At 55.7% G+C, this 19,596-nt stretch overlaps 1 protein-coding gene across 1 annotated transcript in view; it reads left to right on the top strand.

Moving 5' to 3' along the window:
* Bsn (bassoon presynaptic cytomatrix protein) overlaps positions 1–13,307 on the top strand; it is an 83,747-nt gene extending 70,440 nt beyond the window's left edge. The window contains exons 5-10 of the mRNA XM_035443957.1: positions 196–6,840; positions 8,940–11,019; positions 11,304–12,124; positions 12,255–12,354; positions 12,910–13,041; positions 13,267–13,307. Of these exons, the coding sequence (XP_035299848.1) occupies positions 196–6,840; positions 8,940–11,019; positions 11,304–12,124; positions 12,255–12,354; positions 12,910–13,041; positions 13,267–13,307 (9,819 nt within the window). The remainder of the gene's footprint in view (positions 1–195; positions 6,841–8,939; positions 11,020–11,303; positions 12,125–12,254; positions 12,355–12,909; positions 13,042–13,266) is intronic.
* The last annotated feature ends 6,289 nt before the right edge of the window (positions 13,308–19,596 follow it).

Here is a 19,596-nt window from a genome sequence, read left to right as displayed (position 1 = left end):
CTGGCATTTTGCTGATTTCCCACTCTTGGATCTAGTAAGGTTTCTCTTTGACAATCTAGTGTTTCTTGGGGCTTGCTGTGGAATCTGTAAATAATTCAGAGAGATAGCCCCTGGGGAGTGGAGGGTCCCTTCCCTTGGTCCCTGGGAATGATAGAGAGGGCTGGGAGTAAGCACCTGCTTCTCACCCTACTGCAGGAATCCGCCAGCAAGCCTTACACTCAGGACCTGTCTCGAAGCCCACAGAGTCTCAGTGACACAGGCTATTCTTCCGATGGTGTCTCCAGTTCCCAGAGCGAGATCACAGGGGTCGTGCAACAAGACGTGGAGCAGCTTGACAGTGCAGGGGTCACGGGGCCACGTCCACCCAGTCCCTCAGAGCTCCACAAAGTGGGAAGTAGCATGCGCCCTTCCCTAGAGGCCCAGGCTGTGGCTCCCAGTGCTGAGTGGGGCAAGCCACCCCGCAGCAGTGCTGTTGAGGACCAGAAACGGCGTCCCCACTCCTTATCCATCATGCCTGAGGCCTTTGACTCTGAGGAGGAGCTGGGGGACATCCTAGAGGAGGAAGATGACTCCTTGGCCTGGGGCCATCAGAGGGAACAGCAAGACACAGCCGAGTCTTCAGATGACTTCGGCAGCCAGCTGAGGCATGACTATGTGGAAGACAGCAGTGAGGGCGGCTTGTCTCCTCTTCCACCCCAGCCCCCAGCCCGGACAGAAATGACTGATGAGGAGTTCATGCGACGGCAGATCCTAGAAATGAGTGCTGAGGAAGACAACTTGGAGGAAGATGACACTGCTGTCCCCGGGCGAGGCCTGGCCAAACATAGTACCCAGAAGGGAAGTGCCAGGCCCAGGCCTGAATCTAGCCAAGAATCAGCAGCAGTGCCCAAGAGGCGCCTGCCCCATAATGCCACCACAGGCTATGAGGAACTCCTTTCTGAGGGAGGCCCAGCTGAGCCCACTGACGGCAGTGGAGCCCTTCAGGGAGGTCTCCGACGGTTTAAAACCATTGAGCTCAATAGCACAGGGAGCTATGGTCATGAGCTGGACCTGGGCCAAGGTCCTGATCCCAGCCTGGACCGGGAACCTGAGCTGGAGATGGAGAGCCTGACAGGCTCACCCGAAGACCGCTCTCGCGGGGAGCAGTCCTCTACCCTGCCTGCTTCCACACCTAGCTATACATCGGGCACCTCGCCCACCTCCCTGTCGTCACTAGAGGAGGACAGTGACAGCAGCCCCAGCCGCCGGCAGAGGCTAGAAGAAGCGAAGCAGCAACGTAAGGCCCGACACCGGTCCCACGGGCCCCTGCTGCCCACTATCGAGGACTCTTCGGAGGAGGAAGAGATGCGGGAGGAAGAGGAGCTGCTGCGTGAGCAGGAGAAGATGCGGGAGGTGGAGCAACAGCGGATCCGCAGCACCGCCCGCAAGACCCGGCGCGACAAGGAAGAGCTCCGGGCTCAGCGGCGACGCGAGCGCTCAAAGACACCCCCTAGTAACCTGTCGCCCATCGAAGACGCATCCCCCACGGAGGAGCTGAGGCAGGCCGCAGAAATGGAGGAGCTACACCGCTCTTCCTGCTCCGAGTACTCCCCGTCCCCGTCCCTTGACTCAGAGGCTGAGACCCTGGATGGTGGCCCCCCTCGCCTCTACAAATCGGGCAGCGAGTACAACCTGCCCGCCTTCATGTCCCTCTACTCACCAACCGAGGACCCGTCGGGCAGTTCCACCACGCCCAGCTCTGGACGGCCCCTAAAGAGTGCTGAGGAGGCCTATGAGGACATGATGAGAAAAGCTGAGCTGCTCCAGCGGCAGCAGGGCCAGGTGGCAGGGGCCCGGGGGGCCCACGGTGGCCCGTCGCAGCCCGCAGGCTCTCGGGCGCAGGGCTCCTTTGACTACCAAGACACCCAAGACCGTGACTACGGCAGGGCTTCTCAGCCTGCTGCGGAGGGCACCCCTGCAGGCCTCGGAGCAGCTGTCTACGAGGAGATCCTTCAGACATCGCAGAGCATAGCCCGTATGCGGCAAGCCTCCTCACGGGATCTGGCTTTCACTGAAGACAAAAAGAAGGAGAAGCAGTATCTGAACGCTGAGAGCACGTACATGGACCCCATGAAGCAGAACGGTGGCCCGCTTACCCCCGGCACTAGCCCTACCCAGCTTGCCGCTCCGGTGTCGTTTGCCCCTGCCACCTCCTCAGACAGCGGTGGAGGCCGAGTTATTCCCGATGTCCGAGTCACGCAGCATTTTGCAAAAGAGCCTCAGGACTCCCTCAAGCTCCACAGCTCCCCTGTGTCCCCCAGCTTGGCCTCCAAGGAGGTAGGCATGACCTTCTCTCAGGGCCCTGGGACTCCAGCCACCACAGTTATAGCCCCTTGTCCAGCCAGCCTTCCACGAGGGTATATGGCTCCAACCTCGTCAGCGGGCTCAGAGCGCAGCCCATCACCGTCTTCTGCAGTGCACAGCTATGGACAGACCCCAACCACTGCTAATTATGGGTCCCAAACGGAGGAGCTGCCCCAGGCACCCAGCGGCCCTACTGTAGGTGGTCGGGCCCCCAGAGAAAAGGGGACTGATGCTGAGGTTGGTGCCCCCCAGGCTTCTCGGGGATATTCTTACTTTACAGGCTCTAGCCCACCCCTCTCTCCATCTACACCCTCAGAGAGTCCCACATTCTCACCAGGCAAGTTGGGCACAAGGGCCACAGCGGAGTTCTCTACACAGACACCAAGCCTGACACCTTCCTCGGACATTCCACGGAGCCCTGGCACACCCTCCCCCATGGTGGCCCAAGGCACACAGACACCACACCGACCTAGCACTCCTCGCTTGGTGTGGCAGCAGTCTTCCCAGGAGGCTCCTGTTATGGTCATCACGCTAGCATCAGATGCTTCTAGCCAGACCAGAATGGTACATGCCAGTGCCTCTACTTCCCCACTGTGCTCGCCTACTGACACTCAGCCCACCTCCCATAGCTACAGCCAGACAACACCTCCAAGTGCGTCTCAAATGCCCTCAGAACCAGGTGGGCCACCTGGCTTCCCGAGAGCGCCCAGTGCTGGTGCAGATGGGCCCCTGGCACTGTATGGCTGGGGCTCCCTCCCGCCTGAAAACATCTCGTTGTGCCGCATCTCCTCTGTCCCTGGGACCTCTAGAGTTGAGCCAGGCCCCAGGCCCCCGGGCAGTGCAGTGGTGGATCTTCGAACGGCTGTCAAGCCCATGCCCATTATCCTCACCGACCAGGGTATGGATCTGACCTCCCTTGCTGTGGAAGCCAGGAAGTATGGCCTTGCCCTGGATCCAATTCCAGGACGTCAGTCAACTGCTGTGCAGCCTCTAGTTATTAACCTCAATGCCCAAGAGCAGACCCATACCTTCCTGGCCACTGCCACCACTGTGAGCATCACCATGGCTTCATCTGTGCTCATGGCTCAGCAAAAGCAACCAGTGGTATATGGAGACCCTTTCCAGAGCCGCCTTGACTTTGGCCAGGGTTCAGGTAGCCCTGTATGCCTGGCCCAGGTCAAGCAAGTAGAGCAGGCTGTCCAGACAGCCCCATACCGAGGTGGGCCCCGGGGAAGACCCAGGGAGTCTAAGTTTTCCAGGTATAACCTTCCCAACCAGGTAGCACCTCTGGCCAGAAGGGACATTTTGATTACTCAGATGGGCACCGCTCAGAGTGTCAGCCTCAAGCCAGGACCAGTGCCAGAGCCTGGTGGTGAACCCCACCGGGCTGTTCCTGCAGAACTCCGGTCACATGCTCTGCCAGGTGTCCGGAAGCCACACACAGTGGTGGTGCAGATGGGAGAGGGTACAGCTGGCACTGTGACCACCCTGCTCCCAGAAGAGCCAGCAGGTGCCCTGGACCTCACTGGAATGAGGCCTGAGAGCCAGCTGGCATGCTGTGACATGGTCTACAAGTTCCCCTTTGGCAGTAGCTGCACTGGTACCTTCCACCCTGCCCCCAGTGCTCCTGACAAGAGTGTGGCAGATGCCGCCCTGCCTGGCCAAAGCAGTGGCCCCTTCTACAGTCCCAGAGACCCGGAGGCCCCTGAACCCCTCACCTTCCGGGCACAGGGGGTAGTAGGACCTGGGTCCCATGAAGAACAGAGGCCCTACCCACAGGGCCTGCCTGGAAGGCTGTATTCCTCCATGTCTGATACCAATTTGGCTGAAGCTGGCCTCAACTACCATGCCCACAGGCTTGGGCAGCTCTTCCAGGGCCCTGGAAGAGATTCAGCTGTGGACCTCAGCTCACTGAAGCACTCTTACAGCTTAGGCTTTGCAGATGGGCGTTACCTAGGGCAGGGCTTACAGTACGGCTCATTCACGGACCTGCGTCACCCCACAGACCTCTTGGCTCACCCACTTCCCATGCGGCGCTATAGTTCAGTGTCAAACATCTATTCAGACCACCGGTATGGCCCACGGGGAGATGCAGTTGGCTTTCAGGAGGCCAGCCTGGCCCAGTACAGTGCCACCACAGCCAGAGAGATCAGCCGTATGTGCGCTGCCCTCAACTCCATGGACCAGTATGGTGGGCGGCACGGCAGCGGAGGTGGTGGACCTGACCTTGTGCAGTACCAGCCCCAGCATGGGCCAGGACTCAATGCTCCACAGGGTCTGGCTCCCCTCAGATCTGGCCTCCTTGGCAACCCTACCTTCCCAGAGGGGCAAGCAAGCCCTGGGAACCTCGCGCAGTATGGGCCCGCGGCAAGCCAGGGAACAGCAGTCAGACAGCTGCTCCCATCCACGGCAACGGTACGTGCAGCCGATGGCATGATCTACTCAACTATCAATACCCCAATTGCTGCAACCCTGCCGATCACCACCCAGCCTGCCTCAGTACTGCGGCCCATGGTGCGTGGTGGCATGTACAGGCCTTATGTATCTGGTGGAGTCACAGCTGTGCCCCTTACCAGCCTGACCCGTGTGCCCATGATTGCTCCTCGGGTACCTCTTGGGCCAGCAGGGCTATACCGATATCCTGCACCAAGTCGATTCCCCATTGCTTCTAGCATCCCACCTGCCGAGGGGCCTGTCTATCTGGGAAAGCCTGCTGCCGCCAAGGCCTCAGGGGCAGGGGGCCCACCAAGGCCAGAGCCACCAGCGGGGGCTGCTCGTGAAGAACCTCTTTCCACAACTGCCCCTGCTGTCATCAAGGAAGCCCCAGCAGCCCCTGCCCCTGCCCCACCACCTGGCCAGAAACCATCAGGAGATGCCGCTGCTGCAGGGGGTGGCAGTGGAGTCCTCAGCCGGCCTGGGGTTGAGAAGGAGGAAGCTTCTCAGGAGGACGGGCAGCGGAAGCAACAGGAGCAGCTGCTGCAGCTGGAGCGAGAGCGGGTGGAGCTGGAAAAGCTGCGGCAGCTGCGGCTGCAGGAGGAGCTGGAGCGAGAGCGGGTGGAGCTGCAGAGGCACCGTGAGGAGGAACAGCTGCTGGTGCAGCGAGAGCTGCAGGAGCTTCAGACAATCAAGCACCATGTGCTGCAGCAGCAGCAAGAAGAACGCCAGGCTCAGTTTGCGCTACAGCGGGAGCAGCTGGCCCAGCAGCGGCTGCAGCTGGAGCAGATCCAGCAACTGCAGCAGCAGCTGCAACAGCAGCTAGAGGAACAGAAACAGCGGCAGAAGGCCCCCTTCCCCGCCACCTGTGAGGCACCTAGCCGAGGGCCTCCCCCAGCTGCTACCGAGCTGGCCCAGAATGGCCAGTACTGGCCCCCGTTGACCCACACAGCCTTCATTGCCATGGCAGGGACTGAAGGACCTGGGCAGCCTCGTGAACCGGTACTGCACCGGGGCCTCCCCAGCTCTGCCTCAGACATGTCACTGCAAACTGAGGAGCAGTGGGAGGCAGGCCGCAGTGGCATCAAGAAGCGGCACTCAATGCCACGCCTGAGGGATGTCTGTGAGCCAGAGTCAGGACCTGAGCCCTGCACGGTCAGGAGGATTGCAGACAGCAGCGTTCAGACAGATGACGAGGAGGGTGAGGGTCGCTACTTTCTGACTCGCAGGCGCAGGACCCGGCGCAGTGCTGACTGTAGTGTGCAGACAGATGACGAGGACAATGCTGACTGGGAGCAACCTGTACGCCGCCGCAGGTCTCGTCTTTCCCGCCACTCAGACTCAGGTTCTGACAGCAAACATGATGCCACTGCCTCATCCGCTGCTGCCACGGCTGCACGGGCCACGAGCAGCATAGGCATCCAGACCATCAGTGACTGCTCCGTACAGACGGAGCCTGACCAGCTGCCCAGGGTCTCCCCAGCCATCCACATCACAGCCGCCACAGACCCCAAGGTGGAGATCGTCAGATACATATCCGCACCAGAAAAGACTGGGCGTGGGGAGAGCCTGGCCTGCCAGACAGAACCGGATGGGCAGGCCCAGGGTGTGGCTGGACCACAGCTTGTCGGACCAACTGCCATCAGCCCCTACCTACCTGGCATCCAGATAGTCACCCCAGGACCCCTAGGCAGATTTGAAAAGAAGAAGCCGGATCCTCTGGAGATCGGGTACCAGGCCCACCTGCCCCCGGAGTCCCTCTCACAGCTTGTGAGCCGCCAGCCTCCTAAGTCTCCACAAGTGCTCTACTCACCGGTCTCACCCCTGTCCCCACACCGGCTCCTGGACACCTCGTTTGCTTCCAGTGAGAGGCTGAACAAGGCTCATGTGAGTCCCCAGAAGCCCTTCATGGCTGACAGCACTCTTCGCCAGCAGACCCTGCCTCGCCCCGTGAAGACCCTGCAGCGGTCCTTGTCTGACCCTAAGCCCCTCAGCCCCACCGCAGAGGAGTCCGCCAAAGAGAGATTCTCCCTCTACCAGCACCAGGGGGGACTAGGTAGCCAGGTATGGGCACAGGGGCTGGTCCAGGGTGGGACAAGGGTCTATTTCTAGTCTGAGGGGTCCCAGAGGGAGGGGTTTCTTCTGGGGTGGGAATGGAGTCACCCAAGGCCCAGGGGAAGGAGTTGAGGAGTAAAGTTCCTCAGTGCACATCTGCCAGAGCCCAGACAGAGCCCATCAAGGCCAGCCTGGACGAATACAGACACACATGGGCCCCCACAGCCATCTACCCAGACACTACCAGAAACCTCAGCCTCTCCACAACCCTGTTCCCTTATTACCTGTACACTGTCCGACTCTGTACCTCCTTCTAGTCTTCTTCAGTTCTCGCCTCCAGTGTAGGCACCTTCCACTCCAAGCCTTATTTATGGGTGTTATGTGAGAGATCAGTGACCTGGTGCCGGGCCACTTCCCATCTCTAGATGGGCTTCACTGCCAATATCAGACCCCAGCCTGTGGCCCAGCACTCACGTCCCATCTGGAGGGCTGCAGACATGCTCTGTTTTTTTATTGTACTCCCTGTCCCACCTTCCTCAGTAACTCTGCTTCCAAACCTGTCTGTTCCCCTAACACAGTATAGGCTCCTTGTCTATGGCTTCAGTTTCCAGTCATGTATTGGAACTGTGAGAGAGAACCCGGACACGGGCTGCAGTTGTGGCAGGAGCTGGAAATAGGGGAGATTTAATGCTAACCACTTTCCAGGCAAGGTTGAGGAAGGCTGGCTTTTCCTGAAGTCTCTGAAGGTTTGGGGAGCTGAAACAGAAGGAGATGTGTATTTCAGAGTTCCCAGGATACAATGTGGGCCTATAGGCCAAAGGAAGAGATCCCAGGGAGAGGACGTAGGAGCCAGAAGCACTGTGCAATGTATATTTACTCATTTTCTGGGTGTGTACAGAGGAGATTGGAGCACTGTGGTGGGTTTGTGGAGGTGATGGTGGTTGTAGAGGTGCATAGTGAGGGGTCCTGGTAGGGCCGACAAGGAGGGCAAGTCAAAGAGGCAGGGGGGTGGTCCTGGTTCCAAGCACACGGGTCCTTATGGCCTCGCCATGTGGGGCCAGGATATTGATGGACACTCAAGGTTGTGTCCAAAATACGAAAAGATAGATGGTGAGGAGTTTAAAAGCTACGTTGTATCCCACCAAAGGCTCAGATTTGTTTCAAAATTTGAGATCATACTGTCATTTTCTTTGTGCCATGTGTGGAAGGTGGCAACTTTTTATGGAGCTGCTTGGCAAGGTAAAAAGTGAGAATTTTGGTGTCAGTCTCCAATATATTTGGGGGATTTGGGTGACATATGAAATCCTGAAGAGTGGGGTGTTCTGGAATGTTGGGAGCTGGAGGAAAAGAGACTCCAGGGAGAGCGCTCCACCAGCTGGGGCCTTCAGGCAATGCCTAGCTTCTGAAGCCTGTGAGGAGGTAGGGGGGAGCAGGAAGCTGCTGCTGGCAGAGACAGATGTAACAAGAAATGAGAGGTAGCTGGCAGAGGCATTCCGGGAGCTGGGGGCTGGACTGGAGCATAGCTTAGGTGTGGCAGAGGGAAGTACGGGACAGTTAGAGGAGGAAGCTGGGTAGACAGCTGAGCAGCAGGCTGCTCTGGAGAGGAGCCATGCAGGAAGCACAGACTCTGAGCCTATAAACACCTGACAGGGTTAGCCTGTGCCCCTCCCTGTGACCCTGTTCTTAAAGGAGCCAGGTGGGTCTCAAACCTCTGCTACATTCCACCTTTCCTTGACTCCCACTGCCCTCAGCCTCCACAGGATGTTAAGTCCCAAACATAGAGCCAGACCTGTCTTCTCATGTCAGTGGCAGGCAAGCCTGCTGGAGATGTGCACAACACAGAAAGCAGTCTGACCTTTCCACTTACCTGTTGCCCAAAGCTTTGAAAAGGACTGTAAAATGACCATAGGCCTTCCCTTCATGGCACAGAAGCCCAGACCAGAGGGTGAGCAGGTAGACCCTGAGACTGCTTGTTAAAGCAGCTATCAATAGTGTGGAGCCCAGCTCCTGCCTTGAAGAACCTCCAGACCTGGTTCTTCTACCCCGTGCCTCAGCAAAGTCACCTACACCTTGGATCTCAGTGCTGCCCACCCTTCCCTCTGTCTCAGGTGTCGGCGCTGCCACCCAACGGCCTGGTCCGCAAGGTGAAGCGGACACTGCCCAGCCCCCCTCCAGAGGAAGCTCACCTTCCCCTGGCTGGCCAGGTGCCCTCACAGCTGTATGCAGCCAGTCTGCTGCAGCGAGGGTTGGCGGGGCCCACCACCGTCCCTGCTACCAAGGCCAGCCTGCTCCGGGAGCTGGACCGGGACCTGCGGCTGGTGGAGCACGAGTCCACCAAGCTGCGCAAGAAGCAGGCGGAGCTGGACGAGGAGGAGAAGGAGATTGATGCCAAGCTCAAGTACCTAGAGCTGGGTATCACCCAGCGCAAAGAGTCTTTGGCCAAAGACCGAGGTGGCCGTGACTACCCACCTTTACGTGGCCTTGGTGAACATCGTGACTACCTGTCTGACAGCGAGCTCAACCAGCTGCGGCTCCAGGGTTGTGCCACGCCCGCTGGCCAGTATGTGGACTACCCTGCCTCGGCTGCTGTGCCTGCGACCCCTTCTGGCCCCACTGCCTTCCAACAGCCCCGGTTCCCACCTGCAGCCCCACAGTACACGGCAGGCAGTACTGGACCAACTCAGAATGGATTTCCAGCCCACCAGGCATCCACCTACACTGGCCCTAGCACGTACCCCGCACCTACTTTCCCCGCTGGAACCAGTTATCCAGCTGAGCCTGGCCTGCCGAGCCAGCAGGCTTTCCACCCCACAGGCCATTATGCGGCCCCAACTCCCATGCCAACCACACAGAGCACCCCTTTTCCAGTTCAAGCTGATAGTCGTGCCCTGCACCAGAAGCCACGTCAGACCTCACTAGCTGACTTGGAGCAGAAGGCACCCACCAATTATGAGGTGATTACCAGCCCTGCTGTAACCATGTCTTCAGGCCCCTCTGAAGCTAGCTACAGTGGTCCAGCAGTGAGCAGCAGCTATGAGCAGGGCAAAGCCCCCGAGCATCTCCGGGGCAGTGACCGAAGCAGTGTGAGCCAGAGCCCAGCCCCTACTTATCCCTCTGACTCCCACTACACCAGTCTGGAGCAGAGTGTTCCTCGAAACTATGTGATGATTGATGACATCAGTGAGCTGACAAAGGACAGCACCCCCACTGCTGCAGATAGCCAACAGCTGGAGCCTTTAGGGCCAAGTGGAGTCAGCGGGCGTCCTGGGAAAGAGCCTGGAGAACCAGCTGTCTTTGAGGGACCCACACTGCCCTGCTGCTATGGCAGAGGTGAGGAAGAATCTGAGGAGGACTCATATGACCCCCGTGGGAAATCTGGTCATTACCGGAGCATGGAGAGCAATGGCCGACCAGCCAGCACCCACTATTACAGTGACAGTGACTATAGACATGGGGCTCGAGCTGAGAAGTATGGCCCAGGGCCCATGGGGTCCAAGCATCCTTCTAAGAGCCTGGCCCCGGCTGCCATCTCCTCAAAGCGTAGCAAGCACCGGAAGCAAGGCATGGAACAAAAGATCTCCAAGTTCTCGCCTATTGAGGAAGCCAAGGATGTGGAGTCAGACCTGGCCTCCTATCCCACACCCACTGTCAGCAGCAGCCTGGCCTCTCGCGGCAGAAAGTTCCAGGATGAAATCACCTACGGGCTGAAGAAGAATGTGTATGAACAGCAGAGGTACTATGGGGTGTCCAGCCGGGACACGGCAGAGGAGGACGACCGCATGTACGGTGGTAGCAGCCGGTCCCGGGGGGCGTCAGCATACAGTGGGGAGAAGCTGTCTAGCCATGATTTCAGTGGCCGAGGCAAAGGGTATGAACGGGAACGGGAGGCTGTGGAGCGACTTCAAAAGGCAGGCCCTAAGCCCTCATCCCTGAGTATGGCCCACAGCAGGGCACGGCCCCCCATGAGGAGCCAGGCCTCTGAAGAGGAGAGCCCTGTCAGCCCCTTAGGGCGGCCCCGCCCTGCAGGGGGCGCTCTTCCTCCTGGGGATACCTGCCCACAGTTCTGCTCCAGCCATTCCATGCCTGATGTCCAGGAACATGTCAAGGATGGACCACGGGCCCACGCATATAAGCGTGAGGAGGGCTACATCTTGGATGATTCCCACTGCGTGGTTTCTGACAGTGAAGGTAATGGCAGCTGGGGGTGATTTCTACAAGTGCTCCACACCTGGGGGTCTGCCTGCCAGTGGGACCCTGGGCAGGGTCTGTCTTGGCGTCTCATCTGTGGTTCCTGCTGCAGGTGGCCCTTACCTGATGTTACCTGTACCCTGGTTCCTGGTTGTAGGAGGGTGGGGACCTTTTGACCTGCTTGTGGCTGTGGTATCCACTTTCTGGTTCCCTTGCATGGCTTCAGCTAGGTCTCCCCTCCAGCTAGCCAGGGGCTGATGGTGTTCTGTTTTTGGTCTCTGAAGCGTATCACCTGGGCCAGGAGGAGACAGACTGGTTTGATAAGCCCCGAGATGCCCGCTCCGACCGGTTCAGGCACCATGGGGGTCATGCAGTCTCCTCCTCCCAGAAGCGAGGCCCTGCCAGGCACAGCTACCATGACTACGATGAGCCCCCTGAGGAGGGCCTATGGCCTCATGATGAGGGTGGTCCAGGCCGCCATACCTCAGCCAAGGAACACCGGCATCACAGTGACCACGGGAGGCACTCTGGCCGCCATGCTGGTGAGGAGCCAGGACGGCGTGCTGCCAAACCACATGCTCGGGATGCGGGTCGCCATGAGACCCGGCCTCACCCTCAGGCCAGCCCTGCCCCTGCCATGCAGAAGAAGGGTCAGCCTGGGTACCCGGGCTCTGCTGACTACTCACAGTCATCCCGCACTCCGTCAGCCTACCATCATGCCTCTGACAGCAAGAAGGGCTCCCGGCAGGCCCACGCTGGGCCTACTGCACTGCAGCCAAAGCCAGAACCCCAGTCACAGCCACAGATGCAAGGCCGGCAGGCAGCACCAGGACCCCAGCAGTCACAGTCACCGTCATCCAGGCAGATGGCCTCAGCATCACGACAGCCACAGCAGCAGCAGCAGCAGCAGCAGCAGCAGCAACAGCAGCAACAGCAACAGCAGCAAGGTGTTGGGCAACAAGCTCCCCAGCAGGCTCCATCACAGGCTCGACTGCAGCAACAGAGCCAGCCAACCGCCCGGGGCTCAGCCCCTGCTGCCAGCCAGCCAGCAGGGAAACCTCAGCCAGGCCCTTCCACAGCCCCAGGACCCCAGCCAGCAGGGCTGGTGAGTTAGCTCCTATGTGTGGGTCCCTGACTCCCTTAGGGTAGATGCTACAGTTAAAGTTTGGATGTCCCAGTGGTTTCAGGGCAGGGGTGGGATGAACAGGATCTCAACTACAGGTTCTGTGTTGCAGCCACGAACAGAGCAGGCCAGCAGCTCTAAAGCGGCAGCCAAAGCACCTCAACAGGGGAGGGCTCCCCAGGCCCAGCCAGCTCCAGGACCAGGACCCACAGGTGAGCTATGCCCAGGACACTCATACTCATCTCCCCACCCAGTGCATGCTCTCACGAGTTCCCCCAAAATACCCAGTGGGCTACAGACCTCCTACCAGAAAATGAGCCTGAACCAGTGAGAACTCCATCCTAGAAGGTACTGGTGAGCAGGACCAGAGCCATGAAATTTTTTTACTTTTGTTTTTATTATTTTGAGACAGGGTCTTACTATGTAACCTTGGCTGACTTGGAACTAGCTCTGTAGACCAGGCTGACCTCGAACTCACAGAGATCCTCCTGCCTCTGCCTCCTGAGTGCTGGGATTAAAAGTGAGCACCACCACCGCCCGGCTGAGCCATGGCTTCTTATTCTCTACTCCTTTACTCTGTCCCCTCATCTTCCTCCCTTTGACCTTCAGAGTCTTCTCTGTCTCCTGCTCCCCCAACCTTTCTCCTGTGCTCACTGGCCTCTCTTCAGTCCTCTCCCACCTTCTTCTACCTTGCAGGTTACCTATGTCAGTCTTCCCCTCAGACCTCAGTCATTGTGTTGTTCATGACGATGCTTTCTTCCCTCTAGGGGTGAAGCCTGGAGCCAGGCCTGGGGGGACCCCAGGAGGGCCTGCTGGTCAGCCAGGGGCAGATGGCGAGAGTGTATTCTCCAAGATCCTCCCTGGTGGGGCAGCAGAGCAAGCCGGCAAGCTGACAGAAGGTATGCCCTGCCTTGGGCTGGGGCCACATGGGGTGAAAGCTTCTCTGGTGGAGGTTGGGGGTCATGGGATGATTCTAGGGCCAGTCACCAAGACACAGAACACCTTCCGGTACCCAGTGTTTTCTGGATAGTCCTTGTCCCTTGGGCCTTACCACAACCAATGGCCCTGGCTAGGAGGAGTCTGGCCCAGTTTGCTGATGTCTCTCTCTGTTTTCTGTATCACAGCTGTCTCTGCTTTTGGCAAAAAATTTTCCTCATTCTGGTGATTGTGTCCAGAAGGGTGAGTGCCTGCACCTGTCATATTTTGGGAAAGGCCTGAGTTACTGGTGGTTGGGTCCTCTGAAGTCCCAAAGCAGGGGTCCTCTGGGAAGAGTCCAGTCTTCAGTGAATGGCACAGTAAGAGCTCCAGTGTACTCCCCTGGGAGTGTGAAAGAAAGAGAAAGAGAAAGAATACTACATACAGCCTCAGATGTGGGGCCAACTCAGTAGAGATCCCCAGCAAAAGGAAATCAGGGCTAATGTTCCTTTGCCATCCCAGGCCTCCCGCCATGCTTTCAAAATGATGGGCTATCTTGGGCTAGAGGAAGCAGACAATGCTGTGACACTCACAGCCTTCCTCTGTATTGCTCCTCAGGCTCCTGAAGACCTGAAGAAAGATGGTGTCATTGCTGTGGAAAAATCTCTGGAGTCAAAGGCCTGGGCGCAGCTCTGGACTCTGCGTATAACAGTGAGTCTTGGGGGGGCAGGTGACAATAGCCAGAAAAGTGGGTGAAAGGACCTAGTTGGGATGGGTCTTTCAGTCCCCCTCAGAGGCAGTGTGCTATCTGGCTTGGTGGTAAATTAACTGCCCAGTAAAGCCAGTTGTACTCCTACAACTTCAAGTCTGTATTCTGGACACTGTGTTCAAAGTCTATGGCTGTCATTGAAGACATTGATGCCTGGTTCTGGTGTCTCCAAACCCTGCAGAACTTAGCAGCTTTGGGCATGAAGTCAATACACTCTTAGCTCACAAGGTGATAGAGTGAGCTAGAGAGAGAGGCAGATGGGAACACAGAGGGGAAGCAGTCACTGGTGAGCTAGTTGTAGCCCCACTGAGAACAGGAGGCCCAGGTAGGAGCCCTCTACCTAGACTGCAGTGGCCAAGGAAGATGGGATGCCCCTTCTTGGAGCCTGCCCTGGTCTTGCCTCTGTGGACAGAAGAGGGAATGCCTCATCTAGAATGGAGAGAATGGCCTAACTGTTGTTGCTGTTCCTTGCAGCCAGGAATCACCTATCATGCCATTTTTTTAGGTATCAGTGCTCTGTCTGCATGCATGCCTACATGCCTACATGCCAGAAGAAGGTATCAGATCTCATTACAGATGGTTTGTGAGCCACCATGTGGTTGCTGGGAATTGAACTCAGGACCTCCAGATGAGCAGCCAGTGCTCTTAATCTCTGAGACATCTCTCCAGCCCTCCTACTTCTTTTCTACTCTAGAGTTAAGAATATGAATGCCAGGCAGTGGTGGCACATGCCTTTAATCCCACACTTGGGAGGCAGACACAGGCGGATCTCTGTGAGTTCAAGGCCAGCCTGGTCTACAAAGAGAGTTCCAGGACAGCTAGAGCTGTTACACAGAGAAACCCTGTCTTGAGAGAGAGAGAGAGAAAGAGAATTTGAGGATATGTGTGTAGCCATCGTGGGGGCCCACAGCCAGTAGGCTAGTCACTTTAAGGGGGCTTTGGAGCAGTAAGTGCCCTTACTTAGATCAGGCATACTCGTGGTAGAGAAGAAGTCCCAAGGACTGTCAGTCTTTTCAGGAGCATGGAGCCACTGAAAAGGCCCAATCTCTCATTTATTTATTCAACAAATGCTTGTCAAGCCCCAAGTATGTGCCAAACTCTATTTTAGACGTTGGAGGTACAACAGGAATCAAAACCAAGTTCATGACCTTTCAAGTCATCAGTCCATTAAGGGAAATAGAATAAAGATGTTTCAAAATGAAATTTAGCCATGTAGGGTGGTGTGCACCCTTGACCCAGCCCTTGGAAGTAGATGTAAACAGTCTCTGTAAATTTGAGGCCAACCTGGTCTACAGAGTGAGGTCTAGACCAGCCAGGGCCACATGGTGAGACCTGTCTCAAAAATAATAAGTAAATAAAATAAATAAAAATCAATTTGAAAGGAATTTCTAAAGGTGGCAAGTGCTGTGAAGTGGGGTTTCTGAAGCAGTGAGAGCTGCCCAAAAGAAAGGTTTGTGAAGTCACAGTGTCCACAGAGGCTCTGACACTGAGTAGAACTGGCAGGCTTCTGGGACAGGCACTACTAAGCCACAGCAGAGGGCACAGTGGCAGGAGCCATTTGGTGTGGGCACTGTAGGCTAATGTAAGGAGCTGGGGCTCTCTGCTAGCCACAGCAACCACAGAGCTGCGGCATCCTCCCTGGCTTTGCTGAAAGGCAGTGGACACCCTACCACTTTCTCTCTCAGCTCAGTGTTTTCTTGGCATCCCCTGGAACAAACCTAAAATCTCAAGTGGTACTCATGGCATGGAGAGGGACAGCCCATGGCTCAGGCTCTGGGCAGGGCCCAGACTGGGTTTGGAGCCAGAGAACTACAAGAAGGAAAGGCAGCACAGGTGTACATTGCTCCACACCCTGCCACAGTGTGGGCAGGCCACTGAGACCATGACTTTGTAGTTAAGATCTCTCTCTGGTTCCAGCACTAGGCCAGCATTTGGGCTAAGTGGTCAAAGTTGCTCTCTGTCCATCTCCTGGTGTCTTTTATGTCAGTTTCAGAGATGAGCTAGGAGATGCTTGTCTTTTGAAACAAAGCATCATCTCCCTCACCCTTCCTGTTTGTTTTGTATTTTTGAGACAGGATTTCATCTGTAGGGCCAACTGGTCTGTAACTCAATATATATATAGATCAAGCTGATCATGAACTTTTAATGGTTTTCCTGCCTCCGTTGCTTAAGGCTAGAATTATGAATGCACACTATTACACCTGTATTTCTACACTCTTAAGCAAAACAAAAAGGAACTCTTCTTATAAAATAAATAACAAGGGCCAGCAAGAGGGCTCAGTGGGTAAAGATGCTGCCAAAGTCTGGCAAACTGGGTTTGAATTCCACGTGGTAGAAGGAGAGAATCACCTCCTGCAAGGTATCCTCTAACCTCCACACGCACACACACACACACACACACACACACACACACACACACACACACACACGCACGCACGCATGCACACACACACTCTTAAAAAGGAAATGAATGTCAAGTTGGATATGGTGACACATGCCTGTGATCCTAGCTGAGGATCACATAGGCTGAGGCAGGAGAGTCACTCTAGTGTCATCTTGAGCAATATAATGAGATCCTGTTGTCTCAAACAGGAGAGAGAGAGAGAGAGAGAGAGAGAGAGAGAGAGAAAGAGAGAGAGAGGTCTTGTCCTGGAGATGCGACTCTTCCTTCTTCAGATCCTTCCATGCATGGGAACACGGTCTTTAACTTGCACAAATACCAGCCTCTCCATGCTTGATGGATGAGTCTTTTGGGTGAAGAGTACCCTGGTGGTTGCTCATGGCTATGTCTGAGAGCAATATGAGGAGGGTGGGAAACTATGCCCAGAGTTCTTGACAGGGAAAAAAAATTCTTTCTCTCCCCTACCCCTCATCTTTTCAAAGCATCTACAATCTGGCAAACCCTTGGCCCAAAGATTCACACCAGGTGGGCCACAGCAGGCAGGCCTCAGCAGAGCACAGGATGTGTTCTAACAGCAGCTACCCAAGTGAAGCATCTGCTGGACCAGTGGGACCTTTGGCTTGGGGGACCTTTCATTGTCTTTCCAGAGACCCTGCCTTCCTCAGGCCAGCCGTCCTTGGGAGAGAGGAGCCCTCACCAGAACACTGTTGCTGCTGTGGCTATCTGCTGTTCTTCCCACAGCCTCCTGTGGCCTGGTAGCCAGGCTTCCAATGCGTTATACACAGAGTTTGGGTGCACACTGCCCTCCCTCTAAGATGCCAGAAGTTTTTCCACAGCCTTGGAGAGGGGCTTTGACTGAGGGCTGGGGGCCCTAGGCTCCGTTTCCTTCACATTCCAGCTGGCCCGGATCCCTCTGTGGCCATAAGGCCTTGCCCCCTTCACCCTGCCCTCTGGGTGACATTGGAGCAGACCTCCACATGGCCAGCACGGGTTTGGGAGAACTTTACAAACATTAGGACCTAACACTGTCTCATCGCTGAAATAAGAGGCCATAGCACCGAAAAGCAGCGTGGGCACCGGCTGAGGCTTCTCCCAGCCCGTGGATGGCAGCATACTAGACATGCCTGCCATTATCTTAAAGCCATCCCCCCCAGCCATTGTGAGCATCCCAGCAGCACCACCATTGTCTCAACCAGCCGGCTCCTCGTCTGTACACCTGGGGATTTCTTTTGATTTCAAGAACAGCCTTAATCATTCCAGTTTGATTTACATGTATACCTCATGAACATTTTTTTTGTTTTATTTTTCTTTCTCTCCCTTTCTTTTCTTTGCTTTTATCCCTTTGTGTCCCCCCTCCACCACCTTGTGACTGATGGTTTGGTTTCCTCTCTGCTCTGCCCCTGCTCAGCACAGGGAGAAATGTTGATTTAGAAGCAATAGCAGGCAGCAGGCCACCAAGAGCACAAACCCAGGGCGAGGTCTAGGGAGGCCCCTCAGCCCGCCTGTTTACTGTGCAATTCCAGTCCTTCTTAAGCCATCAGCAGTGGGTGTGCTCAGAGCAGAGAACTTCTGCACCGGCCAAGGGAAAGGCTCAGAGCCTTGTAGGGTAAGGGGAGTGTGACTCTTGTCCATTCACCTGGTGGACTGGGCTGCATGCCTCCCCAAAGCCCTTCCCTTGGAGGCCTCCCTTCATCTTGGGCACAGCCACAAGTCTCATCTCTAATGTTCTATGCAATGAAATATAAACCCTCAAAGACAACTGTTAATATTTAATAAATTCCATGTTACATATAAAGAGTTAATTGCAAACATGCAGTTGAGAAACTGGATAGATCTGCTCATATCACCACCCCAATCAATCCTTGTTCCCACTTTCTGTGTGTGTGTGAGAGACAGAGAAAGTAAGAGCATGCATGTGTGCCCGTGTGTGTGTGTGTGTGTGTGTGTGTGTGTGTGTGTGTGTGTGTGTGTAAATTCTAAGTCTGTGGCATGTTTGACCTGTGGCAGGACTCGCTGCTGCCAGGTGAGGCACCGCCTGTCTCGCAGTGGAGCATGCACAGCTCGAAGCCTCCCTGCACGATTTCATTCATTTTAAATGCTCGACCCTCTTGCTTGGAGTTCTTTTTGCCTCCAAACCTCTCCTTTAGGAGCACTTCTCCCTGACTTCTGTAGACGCTAGTAAAGACCTGCCAGAACTGCCTGAGTGTGCCAGGCCATGGAGCAGGCAGTGAGGCCCCCATACACCTTGCTGTTGTTGTTGTTGTTTTTAATCTGTCCACGATAGCAGATAAAAAAGAAATCTCAGAACAGACGGTGATAGGAGCCTGCACAGGATGCATGTGTACAAACATTCTGTGGGTTTGCTGTAGGATTTCTAATTGTATATCATTTTCCCCTCCTACCCCAGTCCTGAGCCAAAAGAATCTTGCCATCCCTTTGCAGTGGGGCACTGTTCAAGGGCAAAGCTGGGCCACATCTTTGGAGAGGCAGAAGACAAGAGCAGAGTCTGGCTGTGCCCCGGGATCTCTAGATCTTGACTAAACCTGCTCTAGGTCTCTCTTTTGTGATGAAGAATCTCAAAGGACTGTGATCCAGGAGATCTGAACTGGAGCCATGTCTTAGGGTGCCCAGGAAGGGCTGGCTGGCTGTGGGCTCTTTGGCTAACAATATCATCCAGAACAACTACTCACATAACAGCTTCAAGCTGAGCTTAGGAGGTTTCTAAAAAGCAAAACTTACTGAAGGGCCTGTGAGCCCTCTCCACATCTGTCCCCAGGACTTGCCTACCATCTCCTCAGAAGCAGAAGTATTCCACTTTTATCAGCATCTCCTTGACACAGGAGCAGGGCAGACAGTAACTGCCTGTCCCATCGAGGTCTGACCTTCCTCTGTAGTGCTCCATTTGTACCACGCATTTCTCAGGGGTCCACATTTCTCACGATTTTTTGCAAGGCCTACAAATCCCTTAGAGTCAAATCCTGTCCCACCTTTGGCAGCTCTGAATGGGACAGTTGAAGCTGTGTCAGGCTTAAGATCCTGAGTTCCTGGGATTTGGCTTTCTTCATGCTATGGGACATTTCAGAGATCAGATCTGGGCTATTTGGGGCCATCTGAACAAAGGATCAAGAAGGCCATCATTGAGGAACTCAGTCACACAGGCCCAGGTCTTTACAGATGTGCCCATCGTTTAGATACTTGGGATCATGGCAGTAACCCTTTCCATTCGTAGTCTAGGGACTGGACTAGCAGGTGAGAGTAGGCAGGATGTCTGCAGGTCAACCTCTGGCAGGCTCACTAGGCTCTAAAGTATTAACTTTTAAGCAAATTTCTTTTCTGGCCAAACTCTGAGTTTGACATTTCCGATATCTG

This window comes from Cricetulus griseus, chromosome 4, assembly GCF_003668045.3.
Source record: "Cricetulus griseus strain 17A/GY chromosome 4, alternate assembly CriGri-PICRH-1.0, whole genome shotgun sequence".
Classification (NCBI taxonomy): domain Eukaryota; kingdom Metazoa; phylum Chordata; class Mammalia; order Rodentia; family Cricetidae; genus Cricetulus; species Cricetulus griseus.
This window is presented reverse-complemented; position numbering and strand designations above follow the sequence as displayed.